The 18,310-nt window shown below is 38.4% G+C and overlaps 1 protein-coding gene across 1 annotated transcript in view; it reads left to right on the forward strand.

Moving 5' to 3' along the window:
- Positions 1-18,310, forward strand: part of USP54 (ubiquitin specific peptidase 54) — a 148,254-nt gene that overhangs the window by 60,488 nt on the left and 69,456 nt on the right. The window contains exons 6-12 of the mRNA XM_070945334.1: positions 3,640-3,745; positions 5,649-5,795; positions 6,000-6,149; positions 9,751-9,916; positions 12,366-12,536; positions 15,617-15,748; positions 15,897-16,262. Coding sequence (XP_070801435.1) covers positions 3,640-3,745; positions 5,649-5,795; positions 6,000-6,149; positions 9,751-9,916; positions 12,366-12,536; positions 15,617-15,748; positions 15,897-16,262 — 1,238 coding nt within the window. The remainder of the gene's footprint in view (positions 1-3,639; positions 3,746-5,648; positions 5,796-5,999; positions 6,150-9,750; positions 9,917-12,365; positions 12,537-15,616; positions 15,749-15,896; positions 16,263-18,310) is intronic.

Consider the following 18,310-nt stretch of genomic DNA (forward strand, 5'->3'; position numbering starts at 1 on the left):
GAAAACAAGTGTGGTGGATGACCGAAGAATTCTTTCCCTGGTGAAGAAAATACCCTTCACAACAGTTGGCCAGATCAAGAACACTCTCCAGGAGGTAGGTGTATGTGTGTCAAAATCAACAATCAAGAGAAGACTTCACCAGAGTGAATACAGAGGGTTCACCACAAGATGTAAACCATTGGTGAGCTTCAAAAACAGGAAGGCCAGATTAGAGTTTGCCAAACAACATCTAACAAAGCCTTCACAGTTCTGGAACAAGATCCTATGGACAGATGAGACCAAGATCAACTTGTACCAGAGTGATGGGAAGAGAAGAGTATGGAGAAGGAAAGGAACTGCTCATGATCCTAAGCATACCACCTCATCAGTGAAGCATGGTGGTGGTAGTGTCATGGCATGGGCATGTATGGCTGTCAATGGAACTGGTTCTCTTGTATTTATTGTATTGATGTGACTGCTGACAAAAGCAGCAGGATGAATTCTGAAGTGTTTTGGGCAATATCCGCTCACATTCAGCCAAATGCTGCAGAACTCATTGGACGGCACTTCACAGTGCAGATGGACAATGACCCAAAGCATACTGCAAAAGCAACCAAAGAGTTTTTGAAGGGACAGAAGTGGAATGTTATGCAATGGCCAAGTCAATCACCTGACCTGAATCCCATTGAGCATGCATTTCACTTGCTGAAGACAAAACTGAAGGGAAAATGCCCCAAGAACAAGCAGGAACTGAAGACAGTTGCAGTAGAGGCCTGGCAGAGCATCACCAGGGATGAAACCCAGCATCTGGTGATGTCTATGCATTCCAGACTTCAGGCTGTGATTGACTGCAAAGGATTTACAACCAAGTATTAAGAAGGGAAAGTTTGATTTATGATTATTATTCTGTCCCATTACTTTTGGTCCCTTAACAAGTGGGAGGCACATATGCAAACTGCTGTAAGTCCTACACCGTTCACCTGAGTTGGATGTACATACCCTCAAATTAAAGCTGACAATTTGCAGTTAACGCACATTGTGTTTGTTTCATTCCAACTCCATTGTGGTGGTGTATAGAGCCAAAGATGTTAGAATTGTGTCGATGTCCCAATATTTCTGGACCTGACTGTATAACTAGTAGCCAGCACAGGTTTGTTAAAAACAGATCATGCAAAACCAATCTTTTTTCATTTTTTGACAAAGTGACTAAGAGAAATGCTGTGACAAAGTAGATCAGAGAAATGCTGTGGACATAGTATATTTAGACTTCAGCAAGGCATTTGGCAAAATAGACTACAACCTACTTCTTGGTAAACTAGAAAAATGTGGGATAGACAACATCAAGACCGGATGGATTTGTAACTGGCTGACAAACTGTACTCAATGAGTAGTCCTTAATGGTACTACATCTACATAAAGAGAAGTAAGCAATGGGGTACCACAAGGTTCCGTCTTAGGCCCGGTACTCTTCAGTATTTTCATAAATGACTTAAATGAGAGAATAGAAGGGGAACTCATCAAATTTGCAGATGACATTAAACTGGCTGGAATAGCCAACACCCCAGAAGACAGATCCAAAAAGATCTTGACAGGCTTCAACACTGGACTCTATCCAACAAGTGAAATTTAATGTGGAGAAAAGTAAGGTTTTATACCTGGGCAGTAAAAACCAAAGGTACAAGTACAGCTTAGGTGAAACCTGGCTCAAAAACCGTAACTGTGAGAGGGGCCTTGGAGTCCTAGTAGACAATTACTTAAACATGAGTCAGCAGTGTGTGGCATCAGCCAAAAAAATAATACAATCCTTGGTTAAACAGAGGCATAGAATCAAAATCTCATGAAATATTAGTACTACTTTATAAAGCCTTAGGAAGGCCACACCTGGGATATTGGATCCAATTTTGGTCATCACATTACAAAAAAAAATTGAGACTTTGGAAAAAGTGCAAAAAAGAGCAACTAAGATGGCCCACCAGCTGCCAACGGAGCTGGCGGCAGACTCGGATGATGAGGAGGTTGGGGAGGAACTTGGGCCAGTTCTGGAGTCTGGGGAAGGTTCTGATGGATGCTCAGCGTCAGACACAGAGATAGAGCCAAGGCCGTCCAACATTTCCCAGCCACCGGAGAGGCAGCTGCCTTTGGAGGCTGATCTGAGTGAGGAGGAAGAACAGCTGGGGCTTGTTCCAGATGCACGTATGTGCAGTTAGGAAAGGTGAACAACGGAGAACAAGGAGTCGATTCGGGAAGCAAAGCAAACATGGACATGGATTGGCCCCTCCCTGACTGGGGAATAAATAGAAGGAAAGGGGAGTAGTTGTCGTAGGAGACAATAGTTCGTATTTCTGGAGATTTTGCTCATTGTGTTTCGTGCCATAAAGACTGCTTGCCAGAACTTAAATTTGTAGCCTTTCAGCTGGGAGCTCACGGCTTTGCAATTATTGCATAAGGTCTGTTGCTGCAGTTAACCCCCTGCAGGATTCAGGCCTGGACGTTTCAGTGGGTGAATACAATTAATTCACAAGAAGTAAATAAAGAGGGGGGTTTCGTGACAAAGAGTCTGTTTCTTGCTTCTGCTAAGGCTGGGTCAGAACAGCCTGGAGACTAAAACATATGAATGGTTGCAGGATTTGGGTTGGGTTAGTCTAGGACTAGGAGGGACATGATAGCAGTATTCCAATATTTGAGAGGCTGCCACAAAGAAGAGGGGATCAATTTATTTCCAAAGCACCAGAGGGCAAGACAAGAAACAATGGATGGAAACTAATCAAGGAGAGAAGCAACTTGGAATTAAGGAGAAACTTCCTAACAGCGAGGACAATTAACCAGTGGAACAGCTTGCCTTCAGAAGTTGTGGGTGCTTTATCACTGGGAGTTTTTAAGAAGAGACTGGATAATCACTTGTCTGAAATGTTATAAGGTCTCCTTCTTGAGCAGGGGGCTGGACTGGAAGACCTCCAAGGTCCGCTCCAGCTCTATTCTGATTGATTGATTGATTGATTGATTGATTGATTGAATTTAGGGAGGATCCCTTTTGAGCTTCTTTTGCTACCAATTTTGCAGCTGTGGGCTATGTCCTTTCTTATCTGACTGTTCTCTAGATCAGGGATCCCCAAACTCTGGGTCCAAGGACTTTCTCACACATGTTGAGGAATGTTAACACTGACTTGAAGTCATAAATAATTAAAGAAATGTATGCACCATTTCAAGGAAAATTCTGCTCAAATTACTAAGTAATTTCCTCCTTATTTCTGTTACTGTTTTATTAACATTGTAAATTCTATGGAGAAAGTAGCTTGTCATTTTTCTTAATTTTATAAAACTCACTATTCTTTCTTGGAACTCTCACATTAATAACTTCAGCCAACTTGAAGACATCAAAGGCTGTGCATTCATCGTAGATAAAGCATCACAAATTTCAGCTCAGAATTGAATAGCCGACAGAGTGACCAGGAGATATGTCAGGCATTAAAGTTCAATTTGCACTCCATTAGAAATCTTACTTGATTGAGGCATAGATTTTATTTAGGTGCACATTTGCTGAACCTATAAAATGAAATACTGTTCTTTCATGACAGATCTCAAGAAACAGCAACAGGTTTAAATATTGTTTATAAAGAAATATATTTTGATTCTTGTTTTATACTTTTTAAACATTTAAAGCAATCAGGCCATTTGCATGCTGGAAAGACGAGACAAACCGACACCTGATATGTTTGGAGAGCTGCTACAAAATGCCAGCACAATGGGAGACATGAGAAACTGTCCGGTTTGTATACATCATTTATATTTAGTAGAAGAAATAGCCCGAATGGGGGTGGGGGAGTATGCACTGAAGGCTGCTTTTGAGTTGAGAGGTTTTTAGTATGCAATTTGTCAGTACAGGTAATCCGCAAGTTACCACCACAATTGAGTCCGAAATTTATGTTGTTAAGGGAGTTTGCCCCTTTTTATGACTTTTCTCGCCACAGTTGTTAAGTGAATCATTGCATTTGTTAAGTTAGTAATGTTGTTAAGTGAATCTGGCTTCTCCATTGACTTTGCTTGTCAGAAGGTCACAAAAGGGGATCACATGACCCCGGGACACTGTAACCGTCATAAATATGAGTTAGTTGCCAAGAGTCTGAATTTTGACCATGGGGATGCTGCAATGGTCGTAAGTGTGAAAAATGGTCATAAGTTACTTTTTTCATGAACTGACTGAACTAAATGAACTGTTGTAAGTTGCGGACTACCTATATAGTTGGGACAAGAATTTCCACTGCTAAGCAAGGCAGCTGTTAAGTGAGATACCCAATTTTACAATAATTTTTGCCACAGTTGTTAAGCAAATCATTGTAGTTGTTAAGTGAATCTCATGGTCATTAAGTGACTGACCTGTGCTGAAGTGCCTGATCATGTGACTGAGTGGGTGTTGTGATGATCGTGAGGCTTGGTTGTAAGTCACTTTTTTCAATGACATTGTAACTTCGAACAGTCATTAAACAAATGGTTGTTAGTCAAGGACTACGTGTATACTAAATAGATTTATCATTATATATTACTCTGGGGATTGAATTTGCACTGAAAATCCTTAGTCCAACTAAAAGAACATTTTTTTTAGAAAGTGGTGCATTCTCTGACAAAGTAGGACAAAGTCCCACTGCCCTTCACATACAGATGGATCAGTGTGCAGAAAATACAAGGAGACCAAGTTAGCTTTTTAGGTACATTCTTTTGGATGCAGTAATGGAATGTGGCCTCTGTTACACAATAGGAGTTCAACAGAGGTGGAAACCAACCAGAACCAAGCCAAAATGGCTAAAACAAAATGATATTTATAAAAGTACTACAAATATTTCACTTCTAGAGTAAATTACATAATGAAAACATACAACCCGATTACTTAAAACCTAGCTTAACTCTAATATGCATATGTTCTCAAAAAGTCTTTATTTCAAAATTATCCTTTTCCTTACCATCATTCTCTTTTAAATATTTTAATGAGGGGTCTTTGGTGCTCTCTGAGCTTGGTTGTTTTCTTAAAAACATTTCATTACTAGCCAGTACTGATGATTATCTAGTTTGGGTAATGAAACATCTGCAAAAAACAAGCAAGCTCAGATAATACCAAGGACCTTTCATTTCAACCCTGAGTTATAAATATTCTCCTTTGTTAGAAACAGTTTAATACATGCACAATATTCCTTTTAACATTTAGGAATATTTGCAAAATGTAATATATTTTATTTATTTTCTGTTAAATTTATTTGATAAAAGTTTACATGAAATAAAATAAAGAACTACAGTAGACTTTTATCACCTATCACCCAGTTAAACAAGGATCACTGACTGTAGCGTTACAGATAAAGCAACAGGATGGATTTATATTTAGGAAAATGTAAAACTTACTATGAGAAAAGGTTTTTCTTATTCATTTGGTTTTCAGCCCCTGTGAGTCACCACAATATAAATCTACCTTGCTGTGGGGCTACTCTATGCAGGTTACTCCTGTTTATACTGTAGGTGGTATACTTCTACTTCTTTCCACTATACAAATCAGTTGCATTTTCAGAAGTTTTTGTCTGAAACCAAGATGTGTCATTGTTATCAGGAGATGAAGGCATATAATACTAAACAAAAAAGGAATGTTTAAAACCACCAGGAATTAAATACATTGGGTTTCTTTTCAGAGCAATTGCGGAGAAAAAATTCGGATACGCCGAGTATTGATGAACTCTCCACAGATCATCACCATCGGACTGGTCTGGGACTCGGATCACTCAGATTTGGCAGAGGATGTCATTCATAGCCTGGGCACTTGCCTTAAACTGGGTGATGTGAGTCTTACATCTTATGGCAATATGTACATTCTTGTTTGACTGTGCTACTGTCCTTCATCTATATGTGCACCTTCATGTTTCTGTGTTCTGGATTTATTTCAAACATTTTTTCTTCAGCTTAAATAGTTACTTTTCAATAAGTAAATTTAAGTTATAGAGAAATGCAAGAATTATACTGAGATTATTCTTCCCTCCCTGAAGCTGTTCTTCAGAGTAACTGACGACAGAGCAAAACAATGTGAATTGTATTTGGTTGGAATGATCTGCTACTATGGAAAACATTACTCCACCTTTTTCTTTCAAACAAAGATTCGTATGTGGATGTATTTTGATGATGCCCATGTTAAAGAGGTAAGAAGTTTAGAGGGAAAAGAATAAAATGTTTGGATAGTCACAGTGTAAATCTATCTGGATTGTTTTTAAATGAGTTGATAAACTTCCAATTATTTGCAGGTAGTTTATGGTGAAACATTCCAGATAGGTTGCATCCACTGTTTCTAAAATATCAAAATGACACGAACACATTAAGAGAGTAGGGCAGGATATATGTTGTCTGCCTTGTTTCATTATGTCGTGAGTTGTTATGGAAAGATCAAACAAAATAACATAGGATCCAGTACAATGCAAGATGGTAAGACAAAGTTTTCAACTCTTCTTGGGAGAAGAAGCGAATATCATAGATCAGATGTGTCTACCCTGTGAGCTGCGTGTGTTCCTGGAACAGTTCCTAATGTGGCCCCACAAGATCATAAACTTGTTAATATTATTTTGTTTATGTATATTATATATTTTATATGCAGCCCAAGACAATTCCTCTTCACTCAATGCAGCCCAGACAAACCAAAAAGTTGAACTCCTGTGTCATAAATAAGTAGTCTTTTATTTGTTCTTCACTTATTTTAACCTGGATGCTTTCTATAGGGTTAACTTTTAGAGAACAGGTTCTTTTATCATAACCCTGGGAGTACTGTGACACACACACACACATATATATGGCTTTTTCTTTTTTAACTTTTAACTTTTTCTCATATTTGAATGTTTACAGGTTTTTATTTTTTTTCTTCAGTATTTTCTATGGGCCTCTTTATTTTTTCTTATAAATTGCTAGCCTTTTTAAATTTTCCTGATCTGGGGAAATAATAATAATAACTCAACAATATTCATTTTATGCTGGCTGGGAATCAGCTAAATTTTGCAAACCTGCATCAGTTTTTTATATAATTATGTCAGTATCACAAACTAAGACCATCATTATGCGAAGATGTAAATTTCTATGATGCCCTACTTCCAATTCAAAAGATTCATTCCAACCCTGAGGAGTTGAATATCACAAATATTATCCTTTATTGGAAACATTTTAAAACATGCACAATATTCTTTTCAATATTTACTGATATTTGAAGATTTTATTTATATACTAGCTGTACCCGGCCATGCGTTGCCGTGGCTCAGTCTTGTGGGTATACAATATTTTTTGACCGAGTGAAATAATTTCCGTCTGTAGCTCAGGTCACGCCTACTTTGCCTCCGTCCCACCAGTCTTTTCATTCGGTCGATTGGATTCAGACCTGAGTTGCCTTTCTCTAAGTTTCATTTTGGACTTTAACGTCGCTTAATCAACTGCTTTCTTGGACTTTTACCTATTTGGTGCTTGTAGTGGGAGAGCTGCGCGTCGTGGGAGTGGCAGAGGCCTCTGGGCGGGCTTCGCAGCGGTTGACATTTCCCACCATTTTGCTTGTGGGTTTGGCGGTGGCGGTGCTGAGGGGAAAAGACCTGGCTGAGGTCTGAATCCCATTGACCGAGTGAAAAGGCTGGTGGGCTCTGCGTATAGCGTGTGTTGCTTTTACGTCCAACAGATGGCGCTGTTTTTCAAAAAAGCATGTTTTTACCTGTCACAGGTATGACATCTATATAATATAGGTATATAAAAACACACGCGTATTCGAATGCAACGTTGTGTCAAAATTTCAAAGCAATCGGTGAAGAACTTTTGGAGATTTAAGATTTTGAACAAACGAACATTTACATTTATATATGTATGTATGTATGTATGTATGTATGTATGTATGTATGTATGTATGTATATACTGTATAATTTTATTTGTTAAATTTATTTGATGAAAGTTATAGTTGACTTGAAATAAAATAACCACAATAGACTTTTATCTCGTATTGTATTGGTGCTTGGATAAGGAAATTCTGGCAAATGAGCAGGCAGGTTTTAGATCAGGTAGGTCTACCATTGACAATTGTTTTGTCCTTTCCCACTTAATTAATAAATACAAGACCCAGGACTTTTATCTCCTATCAACCAGATAAACAAGGATTGCTGACTGTAATGTTACAATGTTACAGATAAAGCAACAGGATGGATTTTTATTTAGGAAATGAGATGTGATTCCTGCCTTAGTTCTTTCTAAGAGAAAAGGATTTTCTTATTCATTTGGTTTTCAGTCCCTATGCATCACCACAATATAAATGATTAGTTAGTTAATTTTGGGATCATTTGGGAGTCATAATGAAGTACTTGTGCGCTTAATTTTAGTTCTAGCTTAGAGCTCTTTCATTTATTTAATTCTGTATAATTTATCTTTATCTTTGCATTCTACTTCCCATAATGTTTTCATTTCACTCTCATTGTAGATGAGTTTCTGCTTACTGAATAGCACCTCAATGGAGCAATCACTCCATTGTTACAACACAAAAATTTAATATTCCCCCCCCCTCAAATCTACAGGACACCTAGTAATCATCTCCAGATCCATAATTCAAAAGTGTTTCTTGTTCTTCTCTCATTTTTTTCAAGAGCTAGGTTTCATAGCCGTGTGTTACCACTGGAAAGAAAATTGTATTAACTATTTTGATCTTTGTTATAATAGATGCATCCTTTCTCTTCATGATCTTGTCAACTCTGCATTATCTTCTTCCATAGGGGGAATTTCAACTATGTTTTGTCCATCTTTATCTGTTCAAGAGCATAAGAAAACAAATGTACTACCTTCCATTCTTTATTGTCATATGTATTGTTCATGAACAATGCTGGTTGAACAATGCTTTTAGCGCCATAACATTTAACATTAACCCAGATTTTTTACTTTCATTGTTAATGTCATTATGACTACAGGTTGATGTTAATAAAGTGTCTGCAAAAACACATAAAGTGAATAAATGTATCTTTGGTTAGATATTTCAGAAGTGATATATCACTTCCACATAAATTGTCCAGTACTTACCTTGTTCAGAAACAATTTGTCTGAAATATTTATATATTTCTATTTGTTGAAAATGATATACTGTAGCTCAATTCTGATCTATCCTTTCAATCTCTTATCAACTTTATGTTGGCAGCAGGTAAATCCCACCTTGAGGAAGATGGGCACTCTAGAAATATGTAATGTAAACAAACAAACAAACAAACAAACACATAAAATAAATTGGAAGAGGCAAGAAACTGAAGTGAACCTACAGAACTTTCAATAGATAACTAGATTAGGAAGTTATGAAAAGTAAAGATTTACTCACAAACTGAGCTGTGCTAAGAGGTTGAATATACACACACAAACACACACCTCTTCATCATGTACTTTTGCTCTACAAACTACAATAGGATCAAATTAATTGCTGCTGCTTGTTTTTAGACAGAGATCCTGGAAATTGAGTCTCTCTGTAAATGCTTGCTGTAGATGTTATGCCATGTTTTGTAGTGTGTTTTGTTATTTTAAGTTCTTAATGGAATAATCTTAAAGAGCTTTTTGAAATTCTTTATCTTAAACTGGCACTGACCTTTAATGTAATATTTTGTTTGTATGTAATTAATATGTTATTTACAGCATAACAATTGTTTCCCATTGTCAGTTGGATTCTTGATCATCTATTTGTTAAGACCAATGTCTTTGTTGTACTTAATTGTATCAAAAATGACCCCCCCCATTACTTTTTTAAATATTTTCAGATAGGCCCTAAATGGAAAGATGTTGTTACTAAGTGCATTAAGGGTCATTACCAACCCTTGCTACTCCTTTATGCAGACCCAAGAGGAACTCCAGTATCAACCCAGAATCTATCCACACAGGATTTACCACAGTATAGCAGAACCTATTATGATAGTGAAGATTCAGGTAATCTTTTGAAGTTCCTCATGTGTTTTTTGTAGTAATCAAGTTATATGATAGCAATATTAATGGTATTGGCAATAAGTAAAGACTTGTGAACTATTAGATATCAGCAAAATGGCACAGTAGAATTTAGCTCTTTGCCTACCTAAAATATAGCAAATTATGTAAAATACATCATACATTGTGCAGAAATTCAACTATTCTGAATACCATATGTATTTTTGTACATACAATGGAAAATTATTAGAGGATTAACAAAAGACCTTTATGCTTTATTTTTCATAATGTTAAATATATGGTGAAGGCTATTGAATTACCTGCTAAATATCTATCACTGGAAGATTTTAAGAAGAGACTGGACAGCCATTTGTCAGAAATGGTTGCATCGCTGCGTCCCGAGACATTGACCCAACCCAGCCATGGCCAATGCCAGCGTCGCTAATACGAGGGCTGGCAGGGTGGGAATGGGATCCAGGAGGAGGGTACGATGGAAAGGGAGACAGGCCTGCAGCTGAGGAGTGAGCACGAACTGCGGCAACTTCCTCCTCCTTCTCCCCACGCGGCCCCCTGGCCGGCTGTTGTAGGACCGGGAGGGCGCGCACAAGCGGGGATACTCTCCTTAAGCGAGCGTCCCGGCTCAACCAAAGTGCAGCTAATGCGCACGGGGTGGACAGGTTGACAGCTAACGGGCAAACGTCTTTGGCAAGGGCGCTTCAGCTTTTTCTGAGCCTGATCCCTGGGGTGGGCATGTGAGGTTCGGTGAGGCCAGTCCCCTTTTCCCGCTGCCCTGAGCTTCTTTACTCCTCCAGCTGAGCAGTGCTGCCGGTGGCATTGAAGTGTGAAGGGCCTGGCCCTGCAGTGCTTCCCCACTCAGTTGAAGGCTTCATTCAGCCTTCAAACAGTAAGGCTGGCTATGGGATTGGAATCGGCCAGATGCAGGAATCAACACCGTCCGTGGCCCTGGTGTGCTGCTCTCTTGCATGGGCCAGCCTTACTGTCTGAAGCCTTCAACTGAGCGAGGAAACACTGTGGGGCCAGGCCCTTCACACTCACATCTAGCCCGCTGGAGTTCGCTGCGCCGGGGCAGGAATGAGACCCTGTCCCGCAGAGCCCGTTGCCACTTGGGCGAGGAGGACAATGAGGAAGACAAGGAGAAGAATGGTGAGGCTTTGCACCAGCCAGCAGGGAGCAGGTCAGACGGGGCTGGCTGGCTGGTTGGGGAGGGGTCAATCATTAGGTAGCTGCTGTCTCCAGCAGCTTGAATGCCCTGACTGAAGGTGGAATTTGCCGGGCCAGGGGAGAAATGAGAGGCCCTGCTGTCCCACAGGGCCTGCCACTGCTTGAGTGGAGAGGAGGAGGAGTAAAATAGCTGCCTAGTTGGCTCTTTCCCCCCCCACCCCCCACCCGGCTGTGGGCAGCAGCTTGAGTACCCCAACTAAAGCAGGGATCGCGCACTCTCTCTCTCTCTCATACACACACACACAGAGTTTGGAGAGCCCCCCTCTCTCTGTCTTGCTGCGGTGGCAGTTGCGGCGCTTCAGTGCCTGGCTGGCAAGGTGCTCAGATAAGCGAGTGTGGGGCGTTGGGGGACAGTTCCGCACCCCCTCAGCTTGCTTCATACTCACACACACACCGCCTCACTGCTCAGGTGTCACCCACGCCATTGCCAACATGCCTGGCTGAAGTACAGATCCCATACACACGCACACACATACACAATTGGATTGCTCTCTTGCTCTGTCTTTCTGTCTCGCCCCATTTGCATGCAAGGTCTCATTAAGTAGTTAAGTGGAAAGTAGTTGGGGGGGAGGGGAGGAGCAGGAGACCGGCAAACACTTTTCGCGCCAAGAATAAAAGTTTCTGGGACCCTGACTCTGCAAAAGAGGATGGGTGCCTGAATCTGCGTGATATTATAGCACCCTGGAGCATCCATTTTTGGCACGAAAAGCATTTCCCAGCCAACTCTCCCTTCCTCAAAGGCAAAGAAACAGAGAAACAAGAGAGGAGACAGATGTTTGCAAGGTAAGTGATACAACAGCAAAAGTCACATTAATCAAAAGCATGCCAAATGCAAATTTTTACTTTTGAATAAAAAGTTATTTGATTCATTGAGACTTCTGTTATGTTTTTTTTCCAGAGAAAAGACATTAATCATGTATGAATTAGTTTTTCTAAACTAAAACCTCATTATTCAGGTTAAATTGCCATGTTGGCACTTCATGATAAATAAGTGAGTTTTGGGTTGCAGTTTGGGCACTCGGTCTCTAAAAGGTTTGATGGATGATGGAGATGGATTGCAAGATGTACGCACACAAATGTGCTCATTTTAGTGCTCATTGAGCAACCTTTATTGTCTTAGAAATGTAATTAGAAATTAGGGTAAATGTATTTACCCTAATTATATTAACATTTTTCTCATTTTCTCAATTCTAATGTTCACTATTTTTAATAGGACGTGAACCTTCTATCTCAAGTGACACTAGAACAGATTCTTCTACAGACAGCTATCTACATAAACATTCCCACCATGAATCTATGGTCAGTCATTTTTCTTCTGATTCTCAAGGAACTATCATTTATAATGTGGAAAATGATATGGTTTCGCAAAGCAGCAGGGACACAGGTAAACGTTTTCTTTTAAATTTAGGGATGAAAATCATAGAATTCATGAGTAATAAACTCACTCAGATGTTTATTTATTTATTTTATTTTATTTATTTTATTTTATTAAATTTGTATACCGCCCTACTCCCGAAGGACTCAGGGCAGTGAACAGGCACAAGATAAAATACAGAAATACAAAAGGTAAAAACAATTTAAAACCAAATTAAATAATATTGGCCCACGACAATTAAAATCCCAATAAATTTAAAACAAATTAAAATTTCAATTTAAAATTTAAAAGAAAGGGGAGAAAAATTAGGCCAGGCCGGCTTGCTGGAATAAAAGGGTCTTAAGAGCACGGCGGAAGATGCGCAGATGTTGTCAGAAAACAAGCACTCAGAATATATTCTTTAACATTCATTGGCAAATATTGGATTGCTGCTTCAGTGATCATTATTGTTGTCTGCAATGACTAAAGTTAATGGAAATTAAAGTTCAGAAATATCTGAAACTTTACATGTTGATTTCAATCAGTTGAAAAAAAAGAAAATACTGTTTTCATTGTTCTTTCAGTAAGAATTCCCTTCTCTTACAGTGCTCATGTATCACCAAAAAAAATGTTTTATTTTTCTTTTCAATCATCCTACTTAATTTAGTGTGACAGAAAGAGGCAAACAAAGCACAAAAGATTAAAGAGACATCTATTTACATTATTTATTCATGAGGATTCCTATTCTTGCTCATTGTAGAATTCTCATAATCTCCCCCCATCCCAAACAATTATATTTCTCATTCTCTTAAAACAGGTAGTCTTGTTGCTGTCGGGAGGCTATATATATATATTTTTAATTTTATTTTCATTTATCAAGGTGACTTGTATTTATTAAAGTATTTGTAAGTGTTGTAAACCTGTATCTAATGTTAAAAAAGCATCCCTCATCTAATAATTGTTTTTCTATTTTAATTATTGCAACTCAGTATATACAGGTACCATACTCCCTGTGAAAGTTGTAAATAGCATCCATTGACTTGCAGATATGAAAAAATAAAACATATAATTTAGTCAAAGAAACCCAAATTTTTCAGGAACTCTATATTTTTGTGAGAGATGCTACACATCATTGGCAAATATTTAGGCTGAAATATTAGCTGAAATTACAAACCAATGCCTTGTTGCTAGTTAAGTTTATTTACTTCTCTTCCCCAATATGTCAATTACTAAAAATTTGAAGTACAAATAGAAAAATTGTGCTAATATGAAATGTACCTACCTGTATCAGGAATAGATGATGGGTCGAAGAAGAACAATAAAAATAATAAATGAAAGTAGGTCCATTCTGAAAGATCTGTGGACACTACATTGTTTAGAGCACCCTCTCCCAACTCAGGTTCTGCAAGATTCTAGGGTCACCAGGTTCTATGAGAGATGATGACTGGGAAAAAAAGGCATGCAGTGGCAAGAATTCTTTGCATGCTGTTTTGCTGTGGTTGTAAACATTGTAAAACATGGGTTGTGTAGTTTAGAAGTAAATTTCTTCTTATACTACATGATTCTTTTGTAGGAGATTAGGCGAATTCACATTTCTGGCAAGAATCAGAATAAATACTATTGGTTACATGCTAATTACTATGAACCTGGTACCCTATTATATTTAACATACCTGAAGGCTCACTTCATTCCTTCAACTTCTCTAGCAGGTCAAGCAAGATGTCACGTCAAATGGATCCTGCAGCTTAACCAAAAGATGAAGAGGGCATTGGCAGAAGTATCAGTTGGCCCTCATGTCAGCCAACCTCAATGAAGATCCTTTGGATCTATACAAAATTCTAGTGCAAGAGCTACAGCCTTTATTGGCTTGCAATCCCAATTTCTTGGCTAAGTGGCCTTCAGTTTCATCAAAGCCATAATTTGATAAGAATTGTGTTGAAGCTAAGAATGTCTATATCTCAGCTTATCATTTTTAGAAATCTGAGATAGGTGACAATAATATCTTCTAAACCTTAAAAAAATATAAACAAGTAGTGGCTTTTAAGAAGAAAAATGTAAGGGCCATCTGGGAACAACTTACTGAAGCAGTGAAGAAATAGAAGTCCGCTCTTTTCTGGCACCTAATATCTTACCAGGTTTCCAGAGCTTCTACCCCATTAGATTCTCATATATCTCCTAAAGCCTGGGAATTACATTTTCAGAGGATGTGTGGAAATCCCTCATTGTAAGGATGAGGACTTACCTGAATGGCTCTCAGTATCAGCGTCTGAAATTAACCATTATTGGCTAACTCAGGAGTGGGAAGGGTCCTGGAGCTGACTTTATTCTCTCACCAGTACACAACAGATACATTTGTCAGTGCTGCCAGCTATGATATGCAGGTAGAAACACCTAACGATCGGAAAACTTTCTCTCTTACCTGATATCATGCTCTCCCCTCTGCATAATGAATGTTAAAGATAAAAAAGTGGCTGAACGGCTTTACTGCTATGATCCGGAGAGGTGGAAATTACACAACATCTTCTTCTTTGTTGCTCCTTTTACAGAGGCATCCGAACCAGATTCATCCTACCACTGATCAGTAGATATTCTGATTGCCCAGATTCAGCCCATGCCCAAATGCTGGTCATAAATGAACTATCTTTTGTTACAGCGCATGTAGCTAGGTTTCATGCAACAACATTGAACCCTGATAGGCCAATTATCTGCAGTGCATTCTATGTAATTGTAATTCATTTAAATTTTAGATATTATTTTAATTTTAGAATTATCATGTTTTAATATAATTTTACATTCTAATTTAATATATGTTGCCTTCCAGATTAAAAAAGTTGAGAAAGACAGTTTTAAAGGATCAGTAGTGTATCATTCTGAACAAAGATGCAATATCCTGCTTTCGAATCCTGTAGGTTCTCTATAGAATTTATAGAAATCAACATTAGTTTGATTAAAAACATTTATTCTACATATAAAATAAAACTAGAATTGTTTTTAAGAAACTAACATTGATGGATAGTTTTTGTATCTAAAGTCTGTGAGAATAAACAAAACTTTTTAAAAAAAAAACATTGAACTATAATTTGTAATGTGTTTTACATTTTTTCTTTCAGGTCACCTGACTGATAGCGAATGCAATCAGAGACATACTTCCAAAAAGAGTTCTCAGGCAGACCGTAAGAGAAATAACAACAGGTCTAGAAAGAAGGGGGATGAAGCACAGCCTTCTGGATATCACAGTGAAGGTAAAAATGATTGGATTCTATTATTTGTATTTGTCGAAGTTGGGACTGGATTACTTTTTGGACTGTATCAGTTCAGAAATTTGATGAAAACAGTCTACTGAGGATATTTATATTGTTTACATAGTATTCTTCTGCTTTTAAAACAAAGGAGAGACACTGAAGGAGAAACAGGTCCCCAGAACTGCCTCTAAAATGTTGAATGGTACCAGCAAACTAAGGGAATTTAAAGAGACAGTTAGCAACATGATCCACAACAGGCCTTCACAGACACATCAGGGCTCCCCTCATGGGAAGAATCAGACTGAAATCCAGTCACTACCCAGAACTTTGACCATTCAGTCTCAAGACTGGGAAATAGAGAGCAACAGTAGTGAATCAAAGACAAGTTCTTCTAGCAAATACCGCCCACCTTGGAGACCCAAACGAGAGCCGCTAAATATAGACAGCATCTTCAGTAAAGAAAAGAGAAAACAAAGTGGCTACACCCAACTCAGCCCCTTCGCAGAAGATGCAGGTAAAAATGGGCAAGATGTATAATTCAGAATGGAATGGAATATATACAGTTGTTTATTGAGAGTCATTGATACTATCCAAACAAATGTTTTTTTTCTACTTATCATTAAGCAAAGAAAAAAAAAGAGCTGTCAAAAGATATTTAATGGTTAATATTGAATTGTGCTTTGGTGTTATTTTATGAAATAAAATAAATAGTAAAATAAAATAACATGGATGAGAATGTGTCTTAAAATGGTTCCAAAGGTTCTACATCTGTTTTCTATGTGATTTTTTTTGTAACTTTTTCCTTATGTATATAATCAGCAAACTGGAAGGGCCATGTAGGCCATTAAATCCACTACTCTATGCATATATCCATATTAAAATATCCCAAAACAGATGATAGCTAAGTCTGTGTAAAAAGCCAGTGAAATAGAGTCTACCACTGCTGGGTAATTGGTTCTAACAAATCACAGAATGCTGTTTCTTCTGCAAAAATAGTGAAATTGGCTAATCCAACAAGTTTTAAAATGTATTAATTTAAAGAAAAAAACTACCTGTGCAAAAAATGTTAAAATGTTTAAAAATGTTAAGTTTTAAGTTGACCTCTGTAAAAGGTGGTATCTAAATTCATTTTGGATAAATGTCTGTCTAACAGTATATCAATTAGATAAAAAGATAAGAGACATTTGAGAAAGTTTAGAAAACATTAGAAGTAAATTTGATCAGATTTTTGGAAGGAGGAGAAAAAATGGATATACACTGTGTGCACAATTATTAGGCAAGTTGTATTTTTGAGGATTAATTTTATTGAACAATTACAGTGCTCTCGGTCAATCCAAAATGTTAATAAACTTCAAACCTGAATATTTAAGAAAGAAAAAAAATGAGGTTATGGCTTTCTTAGAAGAATATCTAAGTGTGCATAATTATTGAGCAACTATTAGTGTGCAGAATTATTATGCAACTAAATGAAAAAGAAAAATTTTCCCATCTCCTTCGTTTATTTGCATCTGTTAAAGTGAGAATAATAAACAGACAACTCAATAATAATAATAATAATAATAATAATAATAATAATAATAATAATTTTATTTCTATACCGCCCTTCTCCCGAAGGACTCAGGGCGGTGTACAGCCTATTTAAAAACACAGACAAAACAACAATGTAAAATTTAAAATAATTAAATAAATTGGCTCAGATTTAAAACCCCAAAAAATTTAAATACCCCAATTTAAAACTATTGTGTTGATAGTCCGGCCTGGCGGAACAACAGGGTCTTCAGTGCGCAGTGAAACACCCGGAGGTCGGAGATCTTACGAATTTCCGGGGGCAGTTCGTTCCACAGGGCTGGGGCTCCCACAGAGAAGGCCCTCCCCCTGGGTGTCGCCAGCCGACATAACTTGGCCAATGGCACCCTGAGGAGACCCTCTCTGTGGGAGCGAACTGGTCGGTGGGAGGCTATTGGTGGCAGAAGACGGTCTCGGAGGTACCTGGGTCCTATGCCATGGAGCGCTTTAAAGGTGGTAACCAACACCTTGAATCGCACCCGGAAGACCACTGGGAGCCAGTGCAGCTTGCGCAGGAGGGATGTCACATGGGCACAATGGGTTGCGCCCATAACCACCCGCGCGGCCGCATTCTGGACCAGTTGGAGCCTCCGAATGCTCTCCAAGGGGAGCCCCATGTACAAAATGTACAAATAAACATTTCTGACATTTAAAAAAAAAACTGTGACCAATGTAGCCACCCTTCTTTTCAGTAACAGCCATAAGACTTCCATTCATGGAGTCTGTCAGTTTCTTGATCTGTTGATAACTTTTTGTGCAGCAGCAACCGCAGCCTCCCAGACACTGTTCAGAGAGGGGTGAACTGTTTTCTTCCATTGTAAATCTCCCGTTTAACAAGGGCCCACAAGTTCTCAATAGGGTTTAGGTCAGGAAGGGGGCCATGTCATTATTCTTTCATCTTTAAGGCCTTTACTGGCTAGCCACACAGTGGATACTTCGATGCCTGCGATGGAGCATTGTCCTGCATAAAAATCATGGTCTCCTTGAAAGATGCAG

Source organism: Pituophis catenifer, unplaced genomic scaffold, assembly GCF_029215685.1.
Source record: "Pituophis catenifer annectens isolate HBS135680 unplaced genomic scaffold, rPitCat1.0.hap2 SCAF_6, whole genome shotgun sequence".
Taxonomy (NCBI): Eukaryota; Metazoa; Chordata; class Lepidosauria; order Squamata; family Colubridae; genus Pituophis; species Pituophis catenifer.